The sequence below is a fragment of the Apteryx mantelli genome, chromosome 1 (genome assembly GCF_036417845.1).
Source record: "Apteryx mantelli isolate bAptMan1 chromosome 1, bAptMan1.hap1, whole genome shotgun sequence".
In the NCBI taxonomy this organism is placed as follows: domain Eukaryota; kingdom Metazoa; phylum Chordata; class Aves; order Apterygiformes; family Apterygidae; genus Apteryx; species Apteryx mantelli.
In genome coordinates, this window is record NC_089978.1 from 23540902 (window position 1) to 23564494 (window position 23593).

The following is a 23593-nucleotide window of genomic DNA, read 5'->3' on the forward strand; positions in this document are numbered from 1 at the left end:
CGTCTGATTAGTCATTCTTAGCTCTTGCTGAATAAAACCGGAACCCCGTGACAGCACACTCGACAGTCTCGCTAACGCCAGATGAACTCATTCTCATTGGAACTTTCAAGCATTACTCAAGCATGATCAGTATTGCTATTTTCACAGGTTTTAAGACAACTGCTAGACAAATACACAAACAGTGAGGATGAAAAAAGGCTTAAGATAAAACCTTGGACTTGGTCCTAAACACATATTGCCCAGTACAGTGCTTCTACTATAAGCATACCACTTTGCTAGATTTCTTTGCAAAACTGGACCTGACATTGTTAAACTGGAGTCATCTACTTATGTAACTGTGTTCCTATAAAATAGGTACCAGGATAGGAGATTAAGTTTATAGTGTCTAAGTCTAAATGTCTCTGATAGACTGATCTCTGTGGTGAAGATACTGTCCAGCATACAGGTAAAAAGACTATAAAGTTAGCCCATGCAGTTACCCCAAGCTACTTGTTATGGTTTGCTGCTACAATTGCTGTATGGGGTTATCACTGAAGAACTGACAGATACAGAATATTTGCCAGAAGTTGCCAGATCTATAACCCCACCATCCTTTTTATTTTCAAGCCTGACTATTACAAAACAGCAGCAGACATACTATTCACTGTCCTTGCCCATGCAACAGGACCTAAACCCTGAGCCAGTTTAGTTGGGAATTAGTTTGGTTTTCAGGCACTGGCATCTGCATCAGCCCAACTCTTCCCCTGGTATTTTATGGCCTCTGCCATTTACCACATCATTCCCAAATGCACAGAAGGTTTCAATAGCCGCTTTGCTCTCCTTCCTATAGCACCAATGAAAAAGGTGAAGAATGCTAGAGAACCAGGCCTTCCGTGTCCAGTGAATCCTGCTGACACCAGAAGCCTCAGCTTATAAAGCAAGAGGCATACCTAAGTACATATGGCTTTTGATGGATCTAGAATAACCTGACCTAGTAACTCTGCCAATATGTTGCTCTAGTACAACATCACAGGGTGCTCTCAAGTAATCAAATAATTTTTCAGTGTAAGCCTCAGATTTTTAAAGTTATTTTTTAATGCAGTAGTCTAATGTATTTTTTGCAGCGATTGCCATGACCTGCACTTTGGGAGGCCAAGGGGTCCTGCAAAGAGCGGTATTTCTGTTAATAAGAACAGCAGGTTGTCCAGTGAACATTCATTTCCAAAGCTATACAAAGTGCCCATTCATTGAACACACACACTTCACATTCTAAGGAACTGGAGAGGTTAAAGAACATCCCAGTGTGAATGACACATTTTTGTCTGTGGCACTAAAAATCCTTTTTCACTTGGAAATGCAAAGAAACTTGAAGATTCAATATTCCTTTCTATCTGGAAAGCAAACCAAGCTACCTATCAAGTGATCTCAGAAAGTAAGTTATGGTTTGAGTGGGTGAGTCTTATCATTTCCTCAGTGAAATTAAGAGTGCATAATTTAACGAAGAACTAAATAGTTAGAAAAACATTTATGGAGGACTAAAACAAAAATAGTTTTTTTCTTTAACAGTAACCACTACAGGCCTTAGCCTAAAACAGCCAAAGTAGAATTTAAAGAAGAGCTACTTAAGATGAATGTTTCTCATTAAAACTGTGAAACAGAAAAACCACTCCCCCACCAAAACAAAACAAAGCCCAACCAACCAAAAAGCCCTTCCCCCAAAACTGAACAAACAGAGCTCAAAGCCCACATATGGGGAAAGGGAGGTTCCCATCTCCTCGTACGGTCTATCACACAGCATGTGAAGTTGTCACTAAGGACACAATATTGAAGTTTTACTCAGCCAGGTAAAGAGAAATGTGAGCCTGCCTCCCACAAAAGTATCTTCACCATCATGCTGCTTTGATGTGAGCATCCATCCTTCCCTCCTTTTCCTTCACCATCCCCCCAAGTAATCCATCGTGGAGCTGAGAAAGTTTTGTTGAAATGATTATATTCCTGGAAAGAGTTTCAGTTTTGACAAGTTTGTCTTTTTAGATAAACAGTCTTCCTTCCCCCTGCCCCTTAAAATTCCTGATCTGATCAAGTCCCATTTCTTGGGCAGTAAAACCCAAAAGATTTCCAAGGATTTTTCCTGCCCACAATGCTATACTGGGATTTACTGTCCCTTGATATACCACGTAGTTACGTTACCTTCCACAGAAAATGGGACTAATGAACTTAGCTTGTACAAATAAAATCCTGTTTTCCTAATAGCTCGATCTGGTCTGCTTCCCTCCCAACCAATTCAGCTTTTCAACAAACTTGAACAGTAGTGAAAGTTCTCTATTTTATCCTACATTTTAGAGCATGCCATCATTGAATGGGAAAGATCCAACGAGATATAAAGCAAACTGTTGTAATACGGATACTGTAAGATCTGCTATAAAAACATTATACACTAAAAACTTGAGATTTTAACACATTACAGAAAAAATAGGCTTTGTATAGAACATCACTCAGTATTCAAATAAATAAATTACAGCTTTGCCAAAAGTCTTAAGTATTAAAGTCACTACATGAGCAACAATTACTTTAAATAAGAGTAAATTCTGAAAGCCACTAGATAACTAGCTAAGTTCAGCAGCTATAACCTATTGGAGTCTGTCGTCATGATTTTCTTGGAACTTGTCACGACCTCCAGCTCTGCAAACACATTGGCTCTAGTATGACTGACCATCAGTGGCTGACGTAAGAAATAATGAAGCAGTTACCATGCTCCAGCACTTTCAGTGGAAACCAGAAGAGTATGACGGAATGGATCAGGGCATTGATGCAGTGACCCCAGAAAACCTGAGAGAAAACAAACCAAGAAGTCAGTAACATCCAGAACTCTTGGCCTCTCTCTAACTCTCAACAAACGCTTCATTGTGCAGTTTAGAGTCAGACGTAATGTTTTTCCCAAAGTGAAATACCTAAGCTTCCTTAAGATGTATTTCCTCCTACAATTTCTGCTCTGTCACAAAAAAACACTAGCTCAATTGGACAGCTTTATTCTAACAAGTTAAAATATAATAGGCACGCATACTTGCAATTTAAGATCTTTATCAGAATACAGCAAACAGATGGAGTCACCTTTCTTTAATTACCTCAAAGAATGATTCAAAAAGACTAATTTATTACCATGAAATGTTCTATTTTCTTTTAATGGAGAAATACTTTCTATGTTCTGCAATTTTTAACTTATAGATAAGGCAGTTTTGCACAAGCCAGAGCTTTGCATAATCTATGATTTCCTCCTCCTTCCTCTCTAATCAAAGCAATCTCACAGCTTCTTTTTTCTGAAGTACATTTAAACGTGCCTATTATGGAAAAAAAACAGAACCCCAAATGCTGGCATTTTCTACGATGTAGAAGAGTGAAATGAAATAAAATGCATTCTTGAAAACTGAAGGGCAAAATAATCCAATTCAAATTTTATTTTCTAAAAGAACTATAGAAATAGCAAGCCTAATTGTGAAAAGGTCCTCTAGTAGAGAGGGTTATGACAGTTTCTGTATTAAATAAAATCCAGGGGAGATTATCTAGCTCCTTTGAAAATGGCAAGTTGTGAATTGAAAATTCATATTCAGATACAAATCTTAATTAGAATCAAAGTTTATGGGTATTTCAGTACCAGTTTTAGTTCAAGCCATACCTGGCAATCCTTATTTAAAAACAATTATTTTTTAAATATAATCCCTTTGAAAAGAATGGGAGGCAGAACAATCCTGATCTCAGTGGCATCATCCCAGTGTAAAGCAAGAGTAACAGTAGGGAATTAAGAACTTCTGAGATAGAAAAAGGCCTGAAATGTAAAAAAAAAAAAAAAAGCTGGTATTTACTGTTAAAGAAACAGATACTTTCCCTTACCCTTGTGTTGAACCCATCTGCATTTTGAGTAATTTTGTATAGCTGTGGAAATCTAAGCATGCTATCCTGAGTACATGATCGTTCAAAAATTCCCAGAGTAAAGGGTGGCAACGCTGTGAAAATCTGCAAAGAAAGCAAATGCTAATTAAAAGCAGCTATTAGTTTTAAGTGGATCTCAGATAATGTTTCAGTATTGAGACAACAGCAAAATTCCCAGATACTTCAGTGAAGACGTATTACCAACTTGTGTGTTATTTGACATCATTTTTCCAACATCCAAACAAGCCCAAACATGAATTTCAGCAATTCATAACTCTCAATATTGACTTAAGGACAAAGAGGCATGAAAGAAAATTCCTGCTCCAAACCAATTAGCTTAAACACAAGAAGTTAAGCATCAGCAGGGTTTGATGTACAAGCTAATCTAGTCAGGAGAAAACTCAGACCGCAAAAGAAAGACAACACATACATTTTAGAAAAAAGCCTTGTGGGAGTGGGTTCAAATATAGCTGCAATTGTAGCCATAACTAAATATGTAATATGCTTAACCAAAGCTAAGTTTACAGACAAAGCAAATGCGGAAATCACGTTAAAAAGATCTACTGAAAAACAAAGGCCATTCTGTATTGTCATTTTGGGGATTCTCAGTCAGGCATGAATTGATAGGAACAAACTAACTGTACCATAGGTCTGTACCCCAGGCAGGCACTTAGATGACCAAGCTTCAGAAGTTTGCCAGGAGAGGCAGCAGGATGCTTTGCCAGAAGCACAGTAAATTAGCCTCTGCTGAGTCCCACTTTGCTGTTCTTAAGTGTTTCCAGGATCTGAGGTAGCTCATTTGAAGCTGGCCTGGGCATTTGTGCTTCTCACAGTCTGCAGGCGCAGTGTGCAGCAATACCAGCATGTGTGTCTGACTACTAACCTCCATTCACTTCCCTCTACATCAACAGTTTATAAGGAAAAATCATTTCTAATCTTTTTTTTTTTTTAAACAGTTTGAGAAGTGTTCAGTCAGCATCTTCTAATTAAGACCTGTTTTTAACTTGTATTCCTTTTTTGCAAAAGTTGGGCCATGGTTCCAACCAGCAATGAGTTGGCAGTTGGAGAGTATATGTTGAAGAGTATACATTCAGCAATGTGGAGGACTAGACGCTAATGGGAATCAGTGGTTACATCCCTAGATCCAACTAGGAATGTGCTTCATTTGTTCATGAAGTGATGAACCAGATGGTTAAAAAAGCAGTAGTCTTGGGGAGGACAGAAAGTAACAGGACTCAGACAACCAGTCCAATATATTCCAAAAAGAAGATATGTTCTTATATGGTCTTAAGATACTTCCAAAGAAATTTGAGGGTTCCCATGTGTCTTGCAGCATTTACATTTTCATTTGAAGTAAATCTGCTACTGTTTTTGATTATGAAGGTAAACATCCAGTGTGAACCAGTGCAAATGCAGGAGTTCCAGTGCTGCTAAGATTTCCTACACCTAGCATTTTAATGAGACTACTCATGAAGTAAAGGCTAATCGGCATGGGAGAGAATGGCAGAACTAAACCCACATAAAAACCTAACCCCTTCAAGTTATGGAAGCCCCTAATATCCTAACAGTCCTTGATTCTTCATGATTCTACAGGACCCGTTCTGATTTTAGAAAATACTGACCTTATAAAACAAGGGTTAATTTCTGCTTCACGGATTCTAGATGATGAGTCTCATCCATGAGCTTTATGCAGGGTAGGTAGATCCATCAAATCAGGTTTAAAGATATTAGATGCAAATATCTGAACATGAACGACAGAGACTGCGTAGCAGTCAGGAAATGAGGGTGAAAAGAATCAAGGGAGTGGAAAATCCCTGAATTAATATCTGTCACAAAGAATATAAAATTATATGGAATGTGAGGGTTTGTGTCATCATTTTTAAGATTAGAAGAAATGTGACAGAAGTTAAATGTTTCCATTAATACTACTGATTGATAGATAATTTGCTGTCTTCTGTATTTTCATACATTTGGAATGAGTCTGCTTAAAGAAAAAAAAAATTAAGTTTCCTCCCTCCAAAGAGATACGCAAAGGATTTTTTTCACACTGACAAAGTGTCCTAATGGCTTATAAATCCAGACACCAGGCCAGTTATCAGTAACAACATTACAAAAATAACACTGTATTGAAAAGACCAGCTAAGGTCCATGGTATGCAATGAAACACGGTCCCAGAGATCCTCCAAGCTAGCACTGATTAAAAACAACTACATGGCACAGTGTGGCACCATGCAAAGCGCAGCTAAAAACTGAACATATTCCTGGACATCCTGCTCTTAGTTGAAGTGAAGAATGCTGGTGACACAGCAACCCTACTTCCAATTCTGGCACTGCTTAGCATGGAGTCAGCCCAAAGCGTCTGCACTACACTTCCCTGAGCATCTAATTGTTATAGGGTCAGAGAAGGGAGGAAAGATTTAGTATTTATTAACTGTATAGGAATAAATGCTGCAATATGTTTTTCCATGGACTAAAAATCATTGGGATTGTAAAGTACTACAAAAAAAAAAAGCTCAATAAAAAAAGAAATCATTCAATGATTAAACTTGATACCCATTTTGAACATGAACAATCAGTAAAATATTTCAGAAGCAGCCCAAAGGTATTTTTGAAGAGGAAATCTAAAAAACTAGAGCTACAGAACTGTCTAAAGACTTCAGAATTTTAACAAAATTGTATTAGGACAAACAGGTATATTTTTGAGGCACTTTCCCAGGTCTTATTTATTTATTTTTGGAAAAAAATAACCATCCAAGATCTTTTTCCATAACCCAGGGTGTATTGAAACAGCTTTTATACAAATGAGCTCACCTGTTCTGACGTACAATCAGGTAGTTACCTATGAGAAATGGCACAGACACAACAAAATGACATACAGGTCCTGAGCACTATCAAATCATAGTATGTAGCACTTACCACATTATATAGACCAATGCACCATCGCTCAAATAAGATCTGCCCAGAAAATCCATTAACGAAAGCAAACCAAAGCTGAAACAAACAAAAACAAGTTACATGAAGCTTTAAATCAATATTGCAGTAAATGCTTCCATTTACAGTAGAGAATGACGTTGAACACAGACCACCATCTGGAGACAGCTGCTTGTCATGCTCTAAAAATAATTATCAGCAGTGCCAGGCAGTTATTCTCTTTTAAAGGCTTACGTTTTAAATATTGCCAGAGTACTGCTTATTTAAATTAAAATACTGAGGTGATGGAGCAATTTGCTGTATTTGCAACCAATACTCTAAATAAATAAATAAATAAATAAATAAATGGCCTCAAACAATTTCAAAAGTCTTATTGCTGGCAAACTAATGTGCTTGAAGCCAGAAGCTAACCTAGTTTCCATCACACTTGGCAAAGGCTAAAATTTTCAAGGTAAGCATAGTCTGACGGATGCTCTGTTTGACTTGTGTCCTATTTTACAGTCCCATAATTACAGTGGTACTGATTATCAATTACATAATTACATAACAGTCTTATTATCTGAATGACTAAACTATAATTATTTAATAATAAACATTAGAACATGTTGCCCAAAGAGGCTGAGGAATCTCCATCCTTTTCCAAGTTTCCAAGACCCAACTGAATGAGTTCTGAGCAGCCTGGCTGAGCCCAGTGTTGCCCTGACTTTGTGCAGAAGGTTGGACTAGACGGTGCCCATGTTCCCTGCCAGCCGGAGGGATTCTGCAGTTTTGGGATCCCAGGATTGATGCAAAACATGGTGCAACCAGCATGCTGTGGCACGCTAGGTAAACTCCATTCAGAATTTCCTTGGACCAAGCTTCCTTGAGCCTATTTCATTTCTTTTATGTTGTTTAAGCAGCTTTTTGAGATAAGAACTGCTTTACTAGGTCAGAACAAAGTGTCTTTCTCAGTCAGTGGGCACTGAAAGAGGCTTAGAAAAGAAGAAAGAGGGGAAAGAATTATCTTTTTCCCAAGTAAATTGGAAACTGAAAGGATAATTAGCAATTTAAGGGCTTCCTGAAACAGTTAACATTTGAACCACTGCATCTAATAGACATCACAGGACTTCTGTGAATTTTTGTGACCCTTTTTGAATCCACTTCTACTTTTGGTCTCCACAACGCCCCATGGCAATTAGTTCCAAATTGTAATTCAACAGTGTATGGGGAAAAATAAAGCATGTTTTCCCCCATCCCCCGTCCCAAACAATTTTAATGCTTTTGCATTGCATTTACTGTACAATTTTACATTACAGTGGATATACTAGGTATGGTACAGCAGTCAAGTGATGCCAATGCATATTCCCTCTTTCAGCAGGATGCTTTAGCTGCCTGAGATCGCATCGTACTCAGGCAGTCATTTTTTCCTGACACCATCCTTTCATTCAGCAGCACTCTAACCACCATCATTTATTCTATTGCTCTCTTGTCATTTGCACAGTGATATTAGTGTCCCAGCAAAATACCTGAGATAACAATTAGTCAAGTATGTATCATCTGGTCTCTTCCCTGATCTCACCCAAAACAGAACAGAATAACTATGAAAGAGTACAGGAAAAGAGAACAAGACTGCATCAAGACCTACAGCTGTTTTCAGTGGTAGAATATCTAAATAGATCAGGACTCTTCAGCATAGAACAGGGACAACTCAGGGGAAGATTCAGATAGTTACAAGATTGACAAGAATAACATGAATAGAGAATAGCTGGTCGGCCAGTGGGCAGGAAGCGAGATTTGGAGGCTTTACAAAAACCAAAAGGTGGAATGTTTTCAGGCAACGTGTGACTGATCTATGGAACTCCCTGGCAAGGATGCTGGGGATGCAAAAAGCAATTTGAAAATATTGTGGAAGAAAAGCTGGAGACCTAATGAGTAACACCAGAGAACTACAATTGTTCACAGAAGACTGGTCATCAGGTTAGTTGAACCTTTCTGCTGTCTATCTACACCTGCTCTTAAATCTATTATATCAATATTCTCATTTAAAACTGATTGTTCTAATGCACTCTCACTGTTTCGTGAGAGAGAGGCAACAATGACACCCAACTCAGCTTATCTGCTTATAAATATGCCTTGCATAGTAGGCTACTTAGACTACAACAGTTTTTTCAACTTTTGGCTGCTCTTTTTCTAGTGGGGAGTCTCTATCAGCTTCACCTTATGTGATCCTGAAGTTTGTGTTCTTCTACACCTGCTGCCCTTCTTCCAGCCTGTAGTTTAAAAGTGTCCTTATAACTTTTCTAAAAGGCCAGCAGTCTCATTCCATTTTCATTTAGCTGAAATGCGTCATCCTTGTATAAACTCCAAAAATTTCCCCAGTTCCTAATATACCCTAAATTCCTCTTTCCTCCATGTTTTGTCAATCATGCATAAACTTAATTCAAATAAGAAGTTATTGAGAAAAGAAAAAGGACAGGAGAAAACTACATTCTACATCCTAACCCTTTTTCAGCACTTCCACTGTATCAACATTGAGCTGTCAATACTCTCCAAATCTCACTCTCAGGCCCCAATTAATGGCCCAAAGCAGCATACTGACCAGCCTCTCCCTCACACTTCAAGCATGTTCCACCAGTCTTACAACTCAACTCCTTAAATAAAACATCCTGGGTACATAGTAAAGAAACTGAGGTCCCAGAAGAGAAAACACAGCTAATTTGGGCATGTCAGGTAAAGAACTTGACAGCTTCTTCTTGGAAGAAGTTGAGATTCAAACAGGCAGACTCCCAGACACTTAGCAATGATGGCAATGAGGCATTTGTCATCTCTAGGCTTCTTGTAGTCCATCGGAGCTATGAAAGAGGGCACCAATCCTAGAAAACAATCTAGGAGCTTGTCTGTCTAGCTGTGAACCTCAGCCCCCTGTGTGAGACCACAACATCTCCCCAGTGCTCTTCTCAGGTTCCTACAGAAATATTGTCCTTATTTCGAGGCTACTAAGATTAGGTGGGCAAGAGCCAGCATTCAGAAACGTAAATATTCTGCTATTTAAAAATACATATTTGGACTAGTTTTTCTTTTGCTATTATCCATGCAGGTAAAAATTAAAAGTAAACACATTCCAAATGCTTACACGTCTGCTTGCGTAACACATTCTAAACAGAGGACAAAAGCTGGTGGGGTTATGAGACACTGAAAAAAGTTAGTTATGCTCATCTTTTCCCAGAGATTCACGTTATCAAGTGCCAATCAACAGAAAGAATTTGTTGAGTACTACCCTAATATCTTAATACCAAGAACAACAAACCAGAAATTCTGCCCAAAGTATACAAATACATTTATTTTGAATTTAACATAAGCCATAAATTGTCATGCTTAGTTTAAGCCCCAATTGTTTGTGGAGAGTGTACATTATTATTTGAGGTCAATGAGGCAAAAAGAAAAAAAGCCTCCACTTCAACGTTCCTGTTAACAAGGTGCGCTAAATACACTTGAAGCTGCAACAAGCCATGCTTGACTCAGACTTGGTAAGCTAGTAGGAAAACCTGCCAAGTCTGCCTGGCTTGCCAAGCTCCAGGGGTTTGCCGGGCTCAACCGTAGCGTTGCTATGAGCAAACGGACCCAAAGTTATTAAACTGCTTTCCTGGGCTGGAAAAAAGAAACCTGCTTTGCACTTTAACTATTACCTGGCTGCCAAAAAGCTGGAAAAGCTTATTTGTAACTCAGCTACAAAACATATTTTTTCTCCAAAGGAACACAGGAGGTCCAATTTAAATGTAAAGAAATTCAGACCTAAGGCTGACACTTGGGCCCTTTACTACCCTTTAGTATAGCTGATATTGCGAAGACCTGAAACCGGTTGGTATCATACACAAAGAAAGCTGAATGTGTTTGCAAACTGAAAAACAGCCCACGTTTCCTGCCTTGAAGCATGGCTGCATTTTTTAAATAAGAAACCCCACTACTGAAGGACTCTGTGCCAGCTGTGATGTGGCACTTCACCACTGTGGGGGGAATGACTGCTGCCTCCTTCCAAAGGTCATCAAAAGCAAACAGATGGCAATACTTGCTTAATACGAACCTGGGCTGCAGGCAAACTGAGGATCTCGAAATAAAACAGTCTCGCGCTGCCATTATTCAGGGTCACACAGCCCATTCACCTGCTCTAGAGTATATTTTGAGAAGAGACTGAGTATTATTTTCCAAAAAAAAATAAAAAATAAAAAAAAAACCCACTTGAGTAAGTTCGAAGGCAATTTCAATTGCATTATTGCTTCATGCATAATTACTGCAACATTAATGTTTGAAATAGTAGGAACTAATTTAAGTGCTCTAAGGCACTGGGATAGCAAATCGTCTATTCTAAATGTGTATATTTATGATGTCTTGATAATAGACGGCTTAACAAGTACTAGAAAAGTTTTCCCAATTCTGCTAAAGGGCACAGAAAGCTAATGCAGTTAGGGTATCAACAACTGCCACAGGCACCAATTACAGCCAGACGGGATGCCTTTACTATTTAGAAGTGAGTTAAATTCTCAAAATATCCTCTCTCAGCACCCACATTTTGCATGTTCTTACCAAATACGCTCATTTACAGTTTGCCTAATAAAGCAGATCTATACATTTACTTATGCAGTTCATTAATAATGCACCCCGATTAAAACCCTCTTCTTATGGATGTCTCTCTCAATGCAAGGCTCTTATTCCTTGCTCAGATGCACACAGCCTTAAAATAATCCCTTCATTAGAGTATGCACAGCACCGATTTTATAATACAGGTAGAGAGCCTTAATAATAAGACTTGATGGAGTAGGCACAGCTGCCTGAGACTCACTTCACTTGGCAAAGAATATTTCCCTTGCTCTTTTATTCCCCTCATTGTTCATTAAATGTTTGTTGAAAACAAATCTACATTTTTCTTCTGAAAAAAAACAAAACCATTTTCTCCAGGCCTGTGCACCCCAAACAAGTATAGAGATGATTTCAAGCTTGAATGTAATCTCCTCTAAAAATAATTGTTAACGTTAGCAAAATTTCATGCTGCTTTTATTTCATAAAAAAAAATAAATAAATAAAAACCACAACTATGCATTTACTGCAAAGCTAGGTCAGATAGATAGATAGAGGAGTATCAAGCACTGGAACAGGTTGCCCAGAGAGGTTGTGGAGTCTCCTTCTCTGGAGATATTCGAAACCCGCCTGGATGCGATCCTGTGCAACGTGCTCTAAGTGACCCTGCTTGAGCAGGGGGGTTGGACTAGATGATCTCCTGACGTCTCTTCCAACCTCAATCATTCCGTGATTCTGTGATCAAAGCAACAAATACAGTAGAGGTTTCCTGGTTTTAAACACTAATTTATTGAATAAGCCTGAGCAGTTGTTATTTCTTCTATTGCTGACTATAAATACACAGTTTATACTTCAGCATACTAAAATGCACAGATTTATCAGTTTCATCTTTCCCTGCTTATACAAGAGGCATATGCAAAAAATTTGCTTTTCTTCCTCATACACATTTCCATGCTTTTCTTTCCTAACTAATCAGCTGTCAATCTCCTTCCTCAAAAGCACATATAACACGAAGCACAGAGCATAACAACAGAAAGGAGAGGGGCAGGAAGGGCAAGAGAAGTATGATCCTATGGCTGTACAGTTTAGGGATTCATACAGCTTAAACCCCCTGAATAATTCCTTAGACTTTTAAATCAAGCAAGAACTAGTGATCCTCACTAGCTGTTTCTCCTCAGTGCTTACCACTAGACAACAAAATGCATCTTCTGTACCACTAGGTAACAAGATCAAAAGATTTGAGCACTGCGGAAAGATACCACGCTGACAGACAACTATGTCGTACATATCAAGGCAGGTAGCCAGTAAGGCATGAAAAGATTGCCTTTTCCCGCAACCTTTGGCCCTAACATACTGCTCACTACGTTAATAGAAGAACATAGCAGAGCACATTGGACCTATGCTGGAGCACAGAACCCAATTTCTGCACAACAAAAAACTTGTTGGTTTTTGGTGTGTAAGTTACAGACATCTATTCAGTATATCAAATTATGCATTTAATATTCACGCCACCGCTAAAATTAACATGCAACCCTTCACAGTGTTCTGCTTGGTTTTGTTCTAATTTGGCAATTTTTTTTTACCTTATGAAACTGAACACAGAGAAAGCAGAATATTTCTCCATCTCTTGGTGTGAAGAGTTCCTGGGACTTAACGTTTCTCCAGCATGTGTAATCACTGTCAGAAGCAAGCCTAGGATAGCATGACTAGAAATGGCCTGTGTGGCCAAAGGGCATACATACCTGCCAAAAGATGTGGTTAAACTTGCCTGTTCCTCACAACACTACCTGTTTACAAATGGAACCAGCTTTATTTTGAACTTATTTTTCATTCTTCTTAAATTTTCCTTGGGTATAAGGAAAGCTGCCCTGCTATGCTAGGACTGTCTCGCTTATGTGTATTTGTGACACCCTAGAGGTGACGGGTATCACATACTGACTTTCTAAAGATCTGATGAGAAAACATCACAACTCCGGACAGTTTAGTCAAGCCCTGTCCGGATACACAGTTTTGGCACTCCCGCATGGTGAAAGGGGCCTGAAACCACAGCTGGAGCCAGGCGATCAACGTGGATCACGCTGGGAAGGCTGCAACCTCCGTACTGCAAAAGCCAACGCAGTGTCACGCTCCAACCCGAAGCTGGGCTGAGAGGGCTGGAGGTGACCGGCCAAGAGGGGACAATGCCGGAGGCCCTTCGCTGCTGCCTCCTCCCCATGTGGCTGCCAGGCTGGGGGCTTGGCTGACTCGAGTGAAAACACTAACCGCTTTCTGCCCCCCAAATCTGCCCGTGGAATGGAGAAGTTACAAAATGCTCTATTAAGAGCTTGCTCTATATCAGTGAGAATCTGCTGTACCTCCTCAGCATGTAATCCTTCCAGACAACTTGCACAACTGCGTAATTGCCCCACAGCTCACATGAAAAGATAAGGACATGCTTTTACATGGTATTAAATGACCTGCTGGCTTTTCTGAAGCTAAGTAGTATTTTTAGCCACTGACAAAATGATAGAAGGGCTTTAGATTATTTTTAATTTGTTCTCTATTGCTGAAGTAAAGGGCTATAAACAGGCCTAAGTTCAACTGTTTATTTTAAAATAGCTGAATAAACATCAGTAATTTCATGGAACTTATCCGCCTGAATCTTTGCTAAGTATTTAGGATCCAGTAGCCAAAATTATGTCACAAAGCAAGAAAAGCAGTACTTGAAATAGAAAATTAGGGAATTATGTGAAAACAAAGACAATACCACTCTCCTAGTAAAGATAACTAGGGGGCAGAAGAATAGAAATTGCTATACAAAAGATCAACAGGCCAGCAAGTCTAGTATTGGATGTATAAAGAGAAGGAAAGCCAACAAAAAACCCAGTGGCATGATTGAACCCTAATAACACCACCCACCAAAAGTGAGGCTAAAACCACCACAATTCTTCCACACTTGGGATGTGCACTAAGGGTGTGCACTGCAGCCTGAATAAAGAAAATCACCCCAGAACTGTATATGACCAAATATTTCAACGTTTCATCCAGAAACTAAAACATATGAGAAGCATAAGCATTAATACAATTATGGCTACAAAGACTGGCCCACAAAGTGCAAGAAAAAGACTGTGGTGGGAGGAGAAAATTGTAAAAAAACCACACCCCACCAAACAAACAACAAAAACCACCACACCACTAAATATCTATACTGGGATCCTGTATCCTTGTGAGGCTGTATCTCTCAGTGAGATCCTGTGCTGGAATCCACCTGGCCCCACTCAAGCTGAAGTCAATTTATTGATAACTGATGCTTTTGCTATGGTAGTTTGTGCGACAACACTGACAGACTTGAAGGACTGTACTGCTAGTCAAGATAATGTAGCAATAGTGGAGCAAATCCAATAATTAACAATAATCAGAGACCAGCTGATGGATAAAGAAAGCCAGAGAATATACTGGGATTCATGATTTTGATCGCTTTTCTGCAAAATATACTGTGCACTTTAAATTCTCAACAGGACCAACTGACATCCAAGCTTCTGTTAAAAGGAAATTGAAATTATGCACCATCCTCTTTGCCAAGCTCTGTAAGACCATCTTGATTCTTATATTCTGTCTCACAAAAAGCCTGTGCAATATTCTGCGAAGATGCATTCAGTTCCTTGTTACTGGGTAGTTTACTCTTTTCCGTATCTTTACATAGTTAGCAGTTTACATCGAGCCTACATATAGCTTAATGAAGGAGAAAATTACAAAGCACATACAAGAGTATTCATCTGTAGCTTCATACGGTGCAAAGGGCACTGGAAAGAAAAGTGATAGGAAGCCCAATATTCATTTAATTAAAATACTGTTGCACGCTCTTATTTCTTAGCTATGATTCTAAGACAATGTTTTATAGCAATCAAGAATATTTTACAATTTCCAAGGACCCAATATATTGTCAGTACTCCTTCAATCAACCACTTAAAGCTGATCGTGACTGAGACCTTGACAGTCACTGTTCAGCCCTATTCTACAGGACGCTTCAACCCTTTCCCTCCTCACCTTTATTTGCCGAAGTCCCTTATGCTATGCTTAGAAATGCAGGTTCACAGATCTTTCTTTTCTTGTCATCACATAAAGGAATCCTTCTGCAGAGCTGCCGAATTAAGTCTATAGGAGCAGTACTGTAGCAAGGTCATTCTAGGTCTGGAAAAGCAGTCCCCGCAGGATTCCCTATTATGGCTACGTGAACTGCCAGTTTCCTTTTGCAAGTCTCAGTTTCCCCCCCTTCCTCCTTAAGAAATAAAATTCAGTCTCTGTAAACCCTTAGATTAAGCTACTTTTTCAGGAAGTTTATGTGAAGTTTTCTGACAGCTTGGAACCCAAGGAAAACTGCAAAATTAGCAACAGAAAGCCAGGCCACTAAAGAAACTGCAGCTCATCTTCTGTCATACTGACAATAACAAACCTTTACAGTGGTAATCCCAAGAGCAGCCGATGTTTCTCATTACCCACAGCTCTATTAGCATTGCAGCACAGAGACAACATTTGAGATGAAAACTACAAGGACACACGATGCAATTTGAAAAGCTCCCTGGCACTTATCATCTCACATTTGCTCTACTTTTATTTATTGATACAACCATTTTCTTGGTAGGTTGGACATAGTATAAAATAGACAAGGCTCCCCATTTTCTTTTTAAACAGTTGTTTTTAAACATGCAATTTCTTCCCTAAAGGCTCCAAGACTTGTTAACAAGGCATCTCTCTCCTGCTCTCCTTGCCACTCCTCCTACACCAAACACATATGCAACATTGGTAAATTAAGTCTGGGTTTTTTTTCTCTACATGCTGGCAAAAGCTAAAAGACTTACATCTTAAACATATCATTTGCCAAAATATGCAGCACACTAAGCTCATGCAATCGTTTCACTGGCAAAATACATATTGATATACTTCGCACTATAAAGAAATAATGTTTGAACTTTCAGGAGGAGATTAGCTTTCTTTCACTGCAACACATACAAAGAAATTCTTAGTGGACTCTTTTTTTTTTTTTTTTTTTTTAACTGTGTGATGTGTCTTCTGATAGAGCTGTGTACAAAGAAAATCAAAAGTAGTCAGAAAAAACATTTTAGATGAGAAAAACCTAGAAGTTCATAAAGAGGAGAGATTCAGTCACATGATTCCTGAACTTAGTCCAAACCTACACGATTTCATTATGTGCCTTTGGATAATATTGTATAGTATGACCCACTACACCAAGGAGGCAGCAGTGATAGCTTTTTATATAAATGACTCTCCTAAAAAGGCTGGATAGTAAAGGACTAATGGCAGACTGTTTCCTACAAGCCTGTTCTTAGTTTCACAGCATTTTTCAAATGCCTTTTATTTATTTATTTTTTTTAAACCAGAGTAAGTTTAGTTATGCACCACCACCTGCCTGCCGGGAAAAAAATTCATGGTAAATGACCAGCAAATTGCCTTGGAACCTGGGTCAGGGACATGCCTTCTAGTTTCCATATATATATATATATATTTTTTTTTTAAAAACAAGTTTCACAAAAAATACATTAGACCAAGTTGTTAGGCACCATGAAAATCTGCGATGACATCTGAGATTACCCTTCTAGGAAAAAAGCCTGCAAATGACAGCATTGCTTAGGCTCAAACTTCAGTAGTAACTCTGAGAATGAAAATATATTTGTTAGAACATAGAACAAAAACGATAAAGCAAAAGTTAGCCACAGTTAAGCTTACTTCAAAGTCTGGCAAATAAATATAAAAACTGTGAAAATTCTATTTGTACAAGACCCCAAAGATATTTCAAAGACAAGGTGAATTTATATCCTGGACAGAGTTTCACAAACAAATTATTGCACAAAGGGCAAGAGTTCTGGCAGCCTTTTCTAAGGCAGATAACGAGAAGCAGGGAAATAAGCACATAAAGCACTTCTACTGTGGTCTACTTGATCTCCATGGAAGAGCATGATTCTAGCTGCCATACAGGTCCCTTCTGGTCCCCCAATAGCGGTCGTACTTCAGAACTAGACTCATGTGTGAAAAGCACTTAAAGAGTGCAAGAGAAGGGCATAAATGAGTGAGTTTCCCGTCTGCAAGCCAGCCGAATTGAATGTGCATGAGTGAATACTGAATTCCTCTTAATGAATTCTTGGGACAGTGAGCTCCTCAAAACACAGCAAAGGCTTCAGAAGACATTCTTCTCTAAGAAAACTGTACAATATATGAAAATAGGCCTAAACTAAATCATATAGTTGTTTTTCACCCTAATGCACTGTCACTACATTTCTAGATAGGAACGGTGTACTTGTTGAGAAAAGTAGTCATCTTCTTGGTTGTAGCATTTAAACGTAGCATTTAAAACCTGAGCTGAGACACTCCAAGACCTTTTAAAAAATTGGCATAGCACATGCTGTAAACTGAAGGGAACCAGCCCTACATATTCAAGGAAATATCAGGAGAAACAAGCAGCATGGGAAGACTTATGTTCAGTCATCTGCATTTAGTTTCTTTTCTCCTTGGAAGCATGGAGCAGACCTCTCTAAGCTCTTGTTTACTAGAGAAATTGCTCAGCCCTCCTGAAGGAGTACCTCCATTCCAACAACCTTCAAAAAGAACTAGAGATGCTATTTCTACATAAGAATATCAGGACAGTCATACCAGTTCAGGCCACTGGATCATTAACCCAGTTGCCTGTCTTCAACGGTGACCACATGTCAACACCTAGGAAAGAGTACAAACTGTGCAACGTCCACATACTAATCCAGCACCTGCAAATATCCAGCTTCAGGGATTTCCCAAGCCACTTGTGCCTTGCCTTACTTGCAATTGCTTTGGTTCTTAGAGCTTTTCCTGTTTCTTCTTATGCCCTTGTAAACCTCCTGCAACACAATGTCCTTTGACAAGGAGCACAAGGTAAGGTTCAAAGAGCAAACTCAGGCTAGCCTTTACATGAGGCAGAAAGCTAGTACAGCAGTTGACAGACCTTGAAATTAGAGCTTGTTTTATTCTTTTGGACCTACCTGACTAGCAAGGGGAAGGAACACTATGAACAGGATCCCAATGAGTCAACAAGGTTGAGGAACTGCCTCTCCTCAAGTTGGAGCAACTCTACCAACTGATAAACAAGCAATATTGAAGACTTTGCTCACAACAGATCTTTACTGGCTCTATCTGGAGCAAAGTGTTGGTGACCAACATATTTGAGATATATAGTGCCACCCCATGTCATCTACAGATGGTTTGAGATGCAAAGGCAAGGAAAGGAAAAAATACATGCTCTAAACAATGCTGCTAAGAGATAAGAGTGAAAGTCTCTTAATCCAGGCATCAGAAAGACTTCTCTGGCAGCAAAAGCATTTAGGCTATGAAACGCCTTTCACTCCACATGGCGCACAGCTAGACTGAAATTTAGTACTCTCCCCCCAGGCAGTCCTTCAAGCTATCTTGGCAGGCTTTGCATCCTCAAATATCCTCTTACCTTGCCCTGTATCTACAACATGGGCCCTCAGTAATGTTATAAACACAGACCTCTTTCTTTTTGGCACTTCAAAGTTCTTAAAAAAGCAAAATAAACTCACACCACCCTACACATTTGGTCTACTAAGACCAAGTACAAAGGGCCACAAGACAGTCAACCTATTGCTCCTCAGGCTGCTCCCAACACTGAGCAACATGGAAACACATGCCAGTCCAAACCTATATGGCCTGATGGTCAGTTCTCTGAGAGAACCGAAAAGTACAGCATATCCCTTGCTCCCCCAAAAGACACCAGAGACCCATCTGGAAATAAACAATAGAAAAGACCCTTTTTATTGCATGTGGCTCTCCAAACCCCCAATCGCTCAGGAACATTTTCTTGAAAAGAATTATTTCAACTCCAAATAGGATATTACAACAGACACTGATTTAATGTTTCATTTAAGACCATGTCTTCCATACTGCAGCCCAACAATCAGCTTAACTAAATTAATTTAAAATGCAGGTTTTAAGTCTGCAGAACAAACTATCCAGACTATCATTTCAGTTTAAATCAGGCTTAGAGTGCTCACAGAACATTTGGAACTAATTTAAACAGATTTACAATCACATCACAGTTAAACCACTGTAACTTCCTTGTGTAGGCAAGCTCGTATGGCAGGCAAGTGAACATTTGTTTATAGTTTGGATGACTATATGAAGAAAAAAAAGGATGTCAGAAGTAGCCTTTGCTTTGCTGCTTGGGGATTTCAGCACTGAAGGTTGAAAGGTGGGGAAAAAAATTATTATTTTGCTTGCACTACTCAAATACTAGAGGAAAAAAAACCACTCAAAACCACTTTACACTAGCATCTGCCACAGTGGCTCAGTTCTAACAGAGTGTTATCACCACATGTAGCCAGGTCCAACCACTTCTATGGAAGTACGCCCAGAATTTACATGCAGGTTCTTCTGCCCTTAGCAACTCGAGTATTTTTCATGTAAATTATCAAATAAAATTAATGCTTTTAATCTCAAGCTTTTCTTTTAGTTTTACTTAATAAATTCCCAGAAATATTATCCAACCCATTTTCATTCCTAGAGTATTAACTATTCAAATAATTTAAAAAGGAGGGCAAATGGCTGCTTGCATCAGTTGTCTTACCATTCAAGCGCTTTTTCCCCTGCCAACGCTGAAAATAACAGAAGAAAAGCTCTAGCTTCAGACCTGTTGTATGTATGATATAGCTAATTCCTGGGCTGTAGCGGGCTGAACGTCCATCACAAGGGGTTGCCCTTACAAGGGCTGATCCTTGGCTCCTTCGTCATTCCCAGGGAGCTCTGCTCTACCTTCGGTGTCTTACTAGTATCAGGTTGCACCATGAACACATGTTCCTTTTGCTCAGATACTGCAATGTCCTATTTGAAGACTACTGAATATTTTCTTCTTGAGGGGAAGAGGATCTGACAATTTAGGAAATATTTTCTAAAATAAAAGCGACACCAGCTGGATTTTAACCATCTCAATTACCCTGTGATCAGCTTGCCCTCTTTGGGGTCAAAATATTTTTCATGTTGCTGAAACAGAGCACACATTATTTTGACCTCCAGCTGAAATCCCCACCCCGGCCCAGGAGCTACAGTGCAACCATTTTACACTTCCAGACTGCAGGCTCAGACACCAAGAAGTAGACCGCACACACGAGGAAACAAGTTATTATATTCTGTAAAAGCTTTTAACTTCTGCCCAGTGTTGGAGATGCAATGAATATTGACAACCAGAAATTTTTCGAAAGGGAGGGGTTCCCAGGGCTACTGTTGGGTAATTTTTCCATAAAAAGGGTGCTTCCCTGAAGAAGTCAGTTTTTATGAATACTTCTGACTATTAAGGAACTCTTGAGTTATCCTGTGATAAAACAAATGAAGAACAAAGCACCTGCACAGCAAATAGAGAACGTGCATTTTATATGGCAAGCTCATGGTATGATGTAAGCATTCATATAACTGAACTGTAAATTAACTTGTATCCATTCTTGTGGATGAATCTGCAGGTTAAATGATTTTTTGGAACAAAATGCCATCCTCAAAACAGCTGTGTTAGTTTTCCCCCAAAATTAACAGAAGAGGAAAAAGAATATTAGTAATTACAGGTTTTAATTTACACTCAAAAAGTCAATGTCAAGTTCTCTTCAATAAGATAGAACATGCACAGCCCATGGAAAAGTTTCTTGGCTTTGAACACAGATTTTAAAAACATTTCAAGGTTATTTCTAATACAGCACAATGCTTCTCAGCACTACATTCAGAGCCATTACCAACAACTTTAATGTTTTACAAAGATTAACCTATGTTGTGAAGAAAATCTAGTGCTGAAAAATAATTTATAACTTGGCTAGCTTAAAAAAAAGAGTCATAAGAGCTTTTTGCAAGATCTCTCTTGTGCCTGACAATGTTCCTGATGTACCTACCTGCCAGGGGTCATTAGCGAGATTTCTTTCTTAAATTGCTCTGCATGCACTGCAATCAGCTTTCCAAAACTACAAATATTACTGGCAAGCTACTAGATCGCAGTGTTCCAAGAAGCCACAGAAAACATTTAAGTAGAACAAGTAGCTCATCTTTTCATTATTGCATTTTTAGAAATTCCTCCCACACTTATTCCAGATTGCTAAGGAAAAAAAAAACTTTTCAAATGGATAAAATTTATGAAGTGGTAACATACTTCAAACTACAGTACAGTAGTCACTAGATTACTTAAATTTCTGGAATTCTTAACATAACCTATTAACTATGAACACTTTAGTTGTCAGTATTTAAAGGCAAACCTAACTCAGTGAAGAAAGCCCTTATCTATAGTAAAAGTGAATTAGATTATCTTCCTTGCTAATGAGAAACTTCAGTATTAAACTTCTAAAAGGTTACTAACACCACTACCTTTCTGTCAGTATCAAAAGACAGGGATATGATCACTAGAAAAGTATATTCGCCCCTGAAAAGGTGCATTTGACAAGACAATTGAAAAGTAGGGGAGAAAAAAAGCTAACAAACTTTAAAGGCAAGTGAAGCAGGCCTTGCGATCACCAATGGTTGCTGAAGAGCATACACAGATTTCTGGATATAGCTCCTAACTTATTATCAACCTTCTGCAAAGAGTTCTAGTTAAATAATTCAGCTCATGGATGATACCTTATTAACAGCATGCATCAGAAGTTATCACCAGAAAACTGAATAGAAGCCCATATGTCTGGTTTAAGACCATTTTTATTTCCTACATTTTCAAAACATTGCATGGGGCTTTAGCTGCACGACTCACATGAACTTAATGGGAGTCATGCAGCTATGCTTGCATATGTCGCTTTGAAAAGAGAGGTACTGTTTTGGGTTTTGTTTTCCTGGAGTGATTTAAAGGTGTTTTTTCCTGTCAGTCTTTTCTCTAAAGGTCTTCTACACTTCAAATCACCAAGCCTACCACAGCTAAATAGCTGAAAACTTTGGACACTTCATTTTTCAGTCTTGTTCATTACACATTCAAAGACTGAGGACTCAGAGCCTGTGTGGTACCGTGAAACCCAACAGTAAAGAGCCAGTCAATTAAATTCAGTCAATTGTGCATATGTGCTCAATTTAACAGGCCACGCAGACTGGAATAGCTTACTCCAAATCAGATTACTACTGTGGGTACTGAGCAGAGTTATAACTCAGTATCAACATACGTCCTTTATTATGACTGATTACTACTTTAAACCATTTTAATACCCACACATATGATCAAACAATATAGGTTATTCAGGTTCAAATCAAAACTGCAGTATATAGAGTATGTTAAACACTACACATCAATCTCTATTGGAAAGCCATGCATTAACTAGCAAATTAAGGAGAAAGAGGACTGTATCACATGCACCAGATTATTCATTTACAACTGATTTAAAAATTCATTTTGCTATATTTCTGTCAAGAAGCTATAAGAAGCATTTCACTGTATTCTTATCTTTTAGAACATTTTGAAATATGTTTTCTTTAAGCAGGAGTGCTATTCTTGCCCTTTCTAAGCCTCCAAACTCCCTGTTAAAACAACAGGACCCACAATGAGATGGGACATGGCAATTCCCACCTTCAGGTCCAAACAACTCAAGCTTGAGAAAGAGAACACAGACTTCATCTAACCTTTGCATTCTGCAGTGACATTACAACAGAAGGCAGCATAAAGGAGAACAGAAAAATGCCTACTTTTCTATTTTCAATGCTTATATTTTATACAAATAAATGATACAAGACACCATGTAAATCCTTAACTACTTTATATCAAATTTTGAGAGACAGAGGAAGCAACACAAACAGGACCACCTCAGGGAAGACGCATCCACATCAGAAAAGACAAATACCACGAAGAAAAAAGAATCACCCACGGTGGGCCAGTAAGGGTAACTTTTAGAGAAAATCAATGGCAGCACAAAGATGTCTTTATCTGGGAAAGAAGGAAATAGAGTTTGTGCACACCAACACTAGCTACACTTACGAATGGTGTTCATAATCATTACACAACAAGCTGTGACCTTCCAGAAAACACCCACCTAAAGTTTAGAGATTCTTCTCATCCTGAGCAGGCCTAGTGTGACAGACACTACCAAGGAGGAGGCAATATGCTTGCATTCTGGAGGGTTTTGCCAGCGTGACAGTTCCTTCTCAAATTCCCTGCATTGCTTAGGAACCCCGAGCTCCAAAGGGACTCATTCTAACTAAAAATATACATGCAACACCT

The 23593-nt window shown here is 38.8% G+C and overlaps 1 protein-coding gene across 1 annotated transcript in view; it reads right to left on the minus strand.

Annotated features, from left to right (window-relative positions):
• Positions 1 to 23593, minus strand: part of ATP8A2 (ATPase phospholipid transporting 8A2) — a 330956-nt gene that overhangs the window by 103769 nt on the left and 203594 nt on the right. Inside the window, 3 exon segments of the mRNA XM_013962146.2 lie at positions 2730 to 2808; positions 3868 to 3990; positions 6823 to 6897. Coding sequence (XP_013817600.2) covers positions 2730 to 2808; positions 3868 to 3990; positions 6823 to 6897 — 277 coding nt within the window.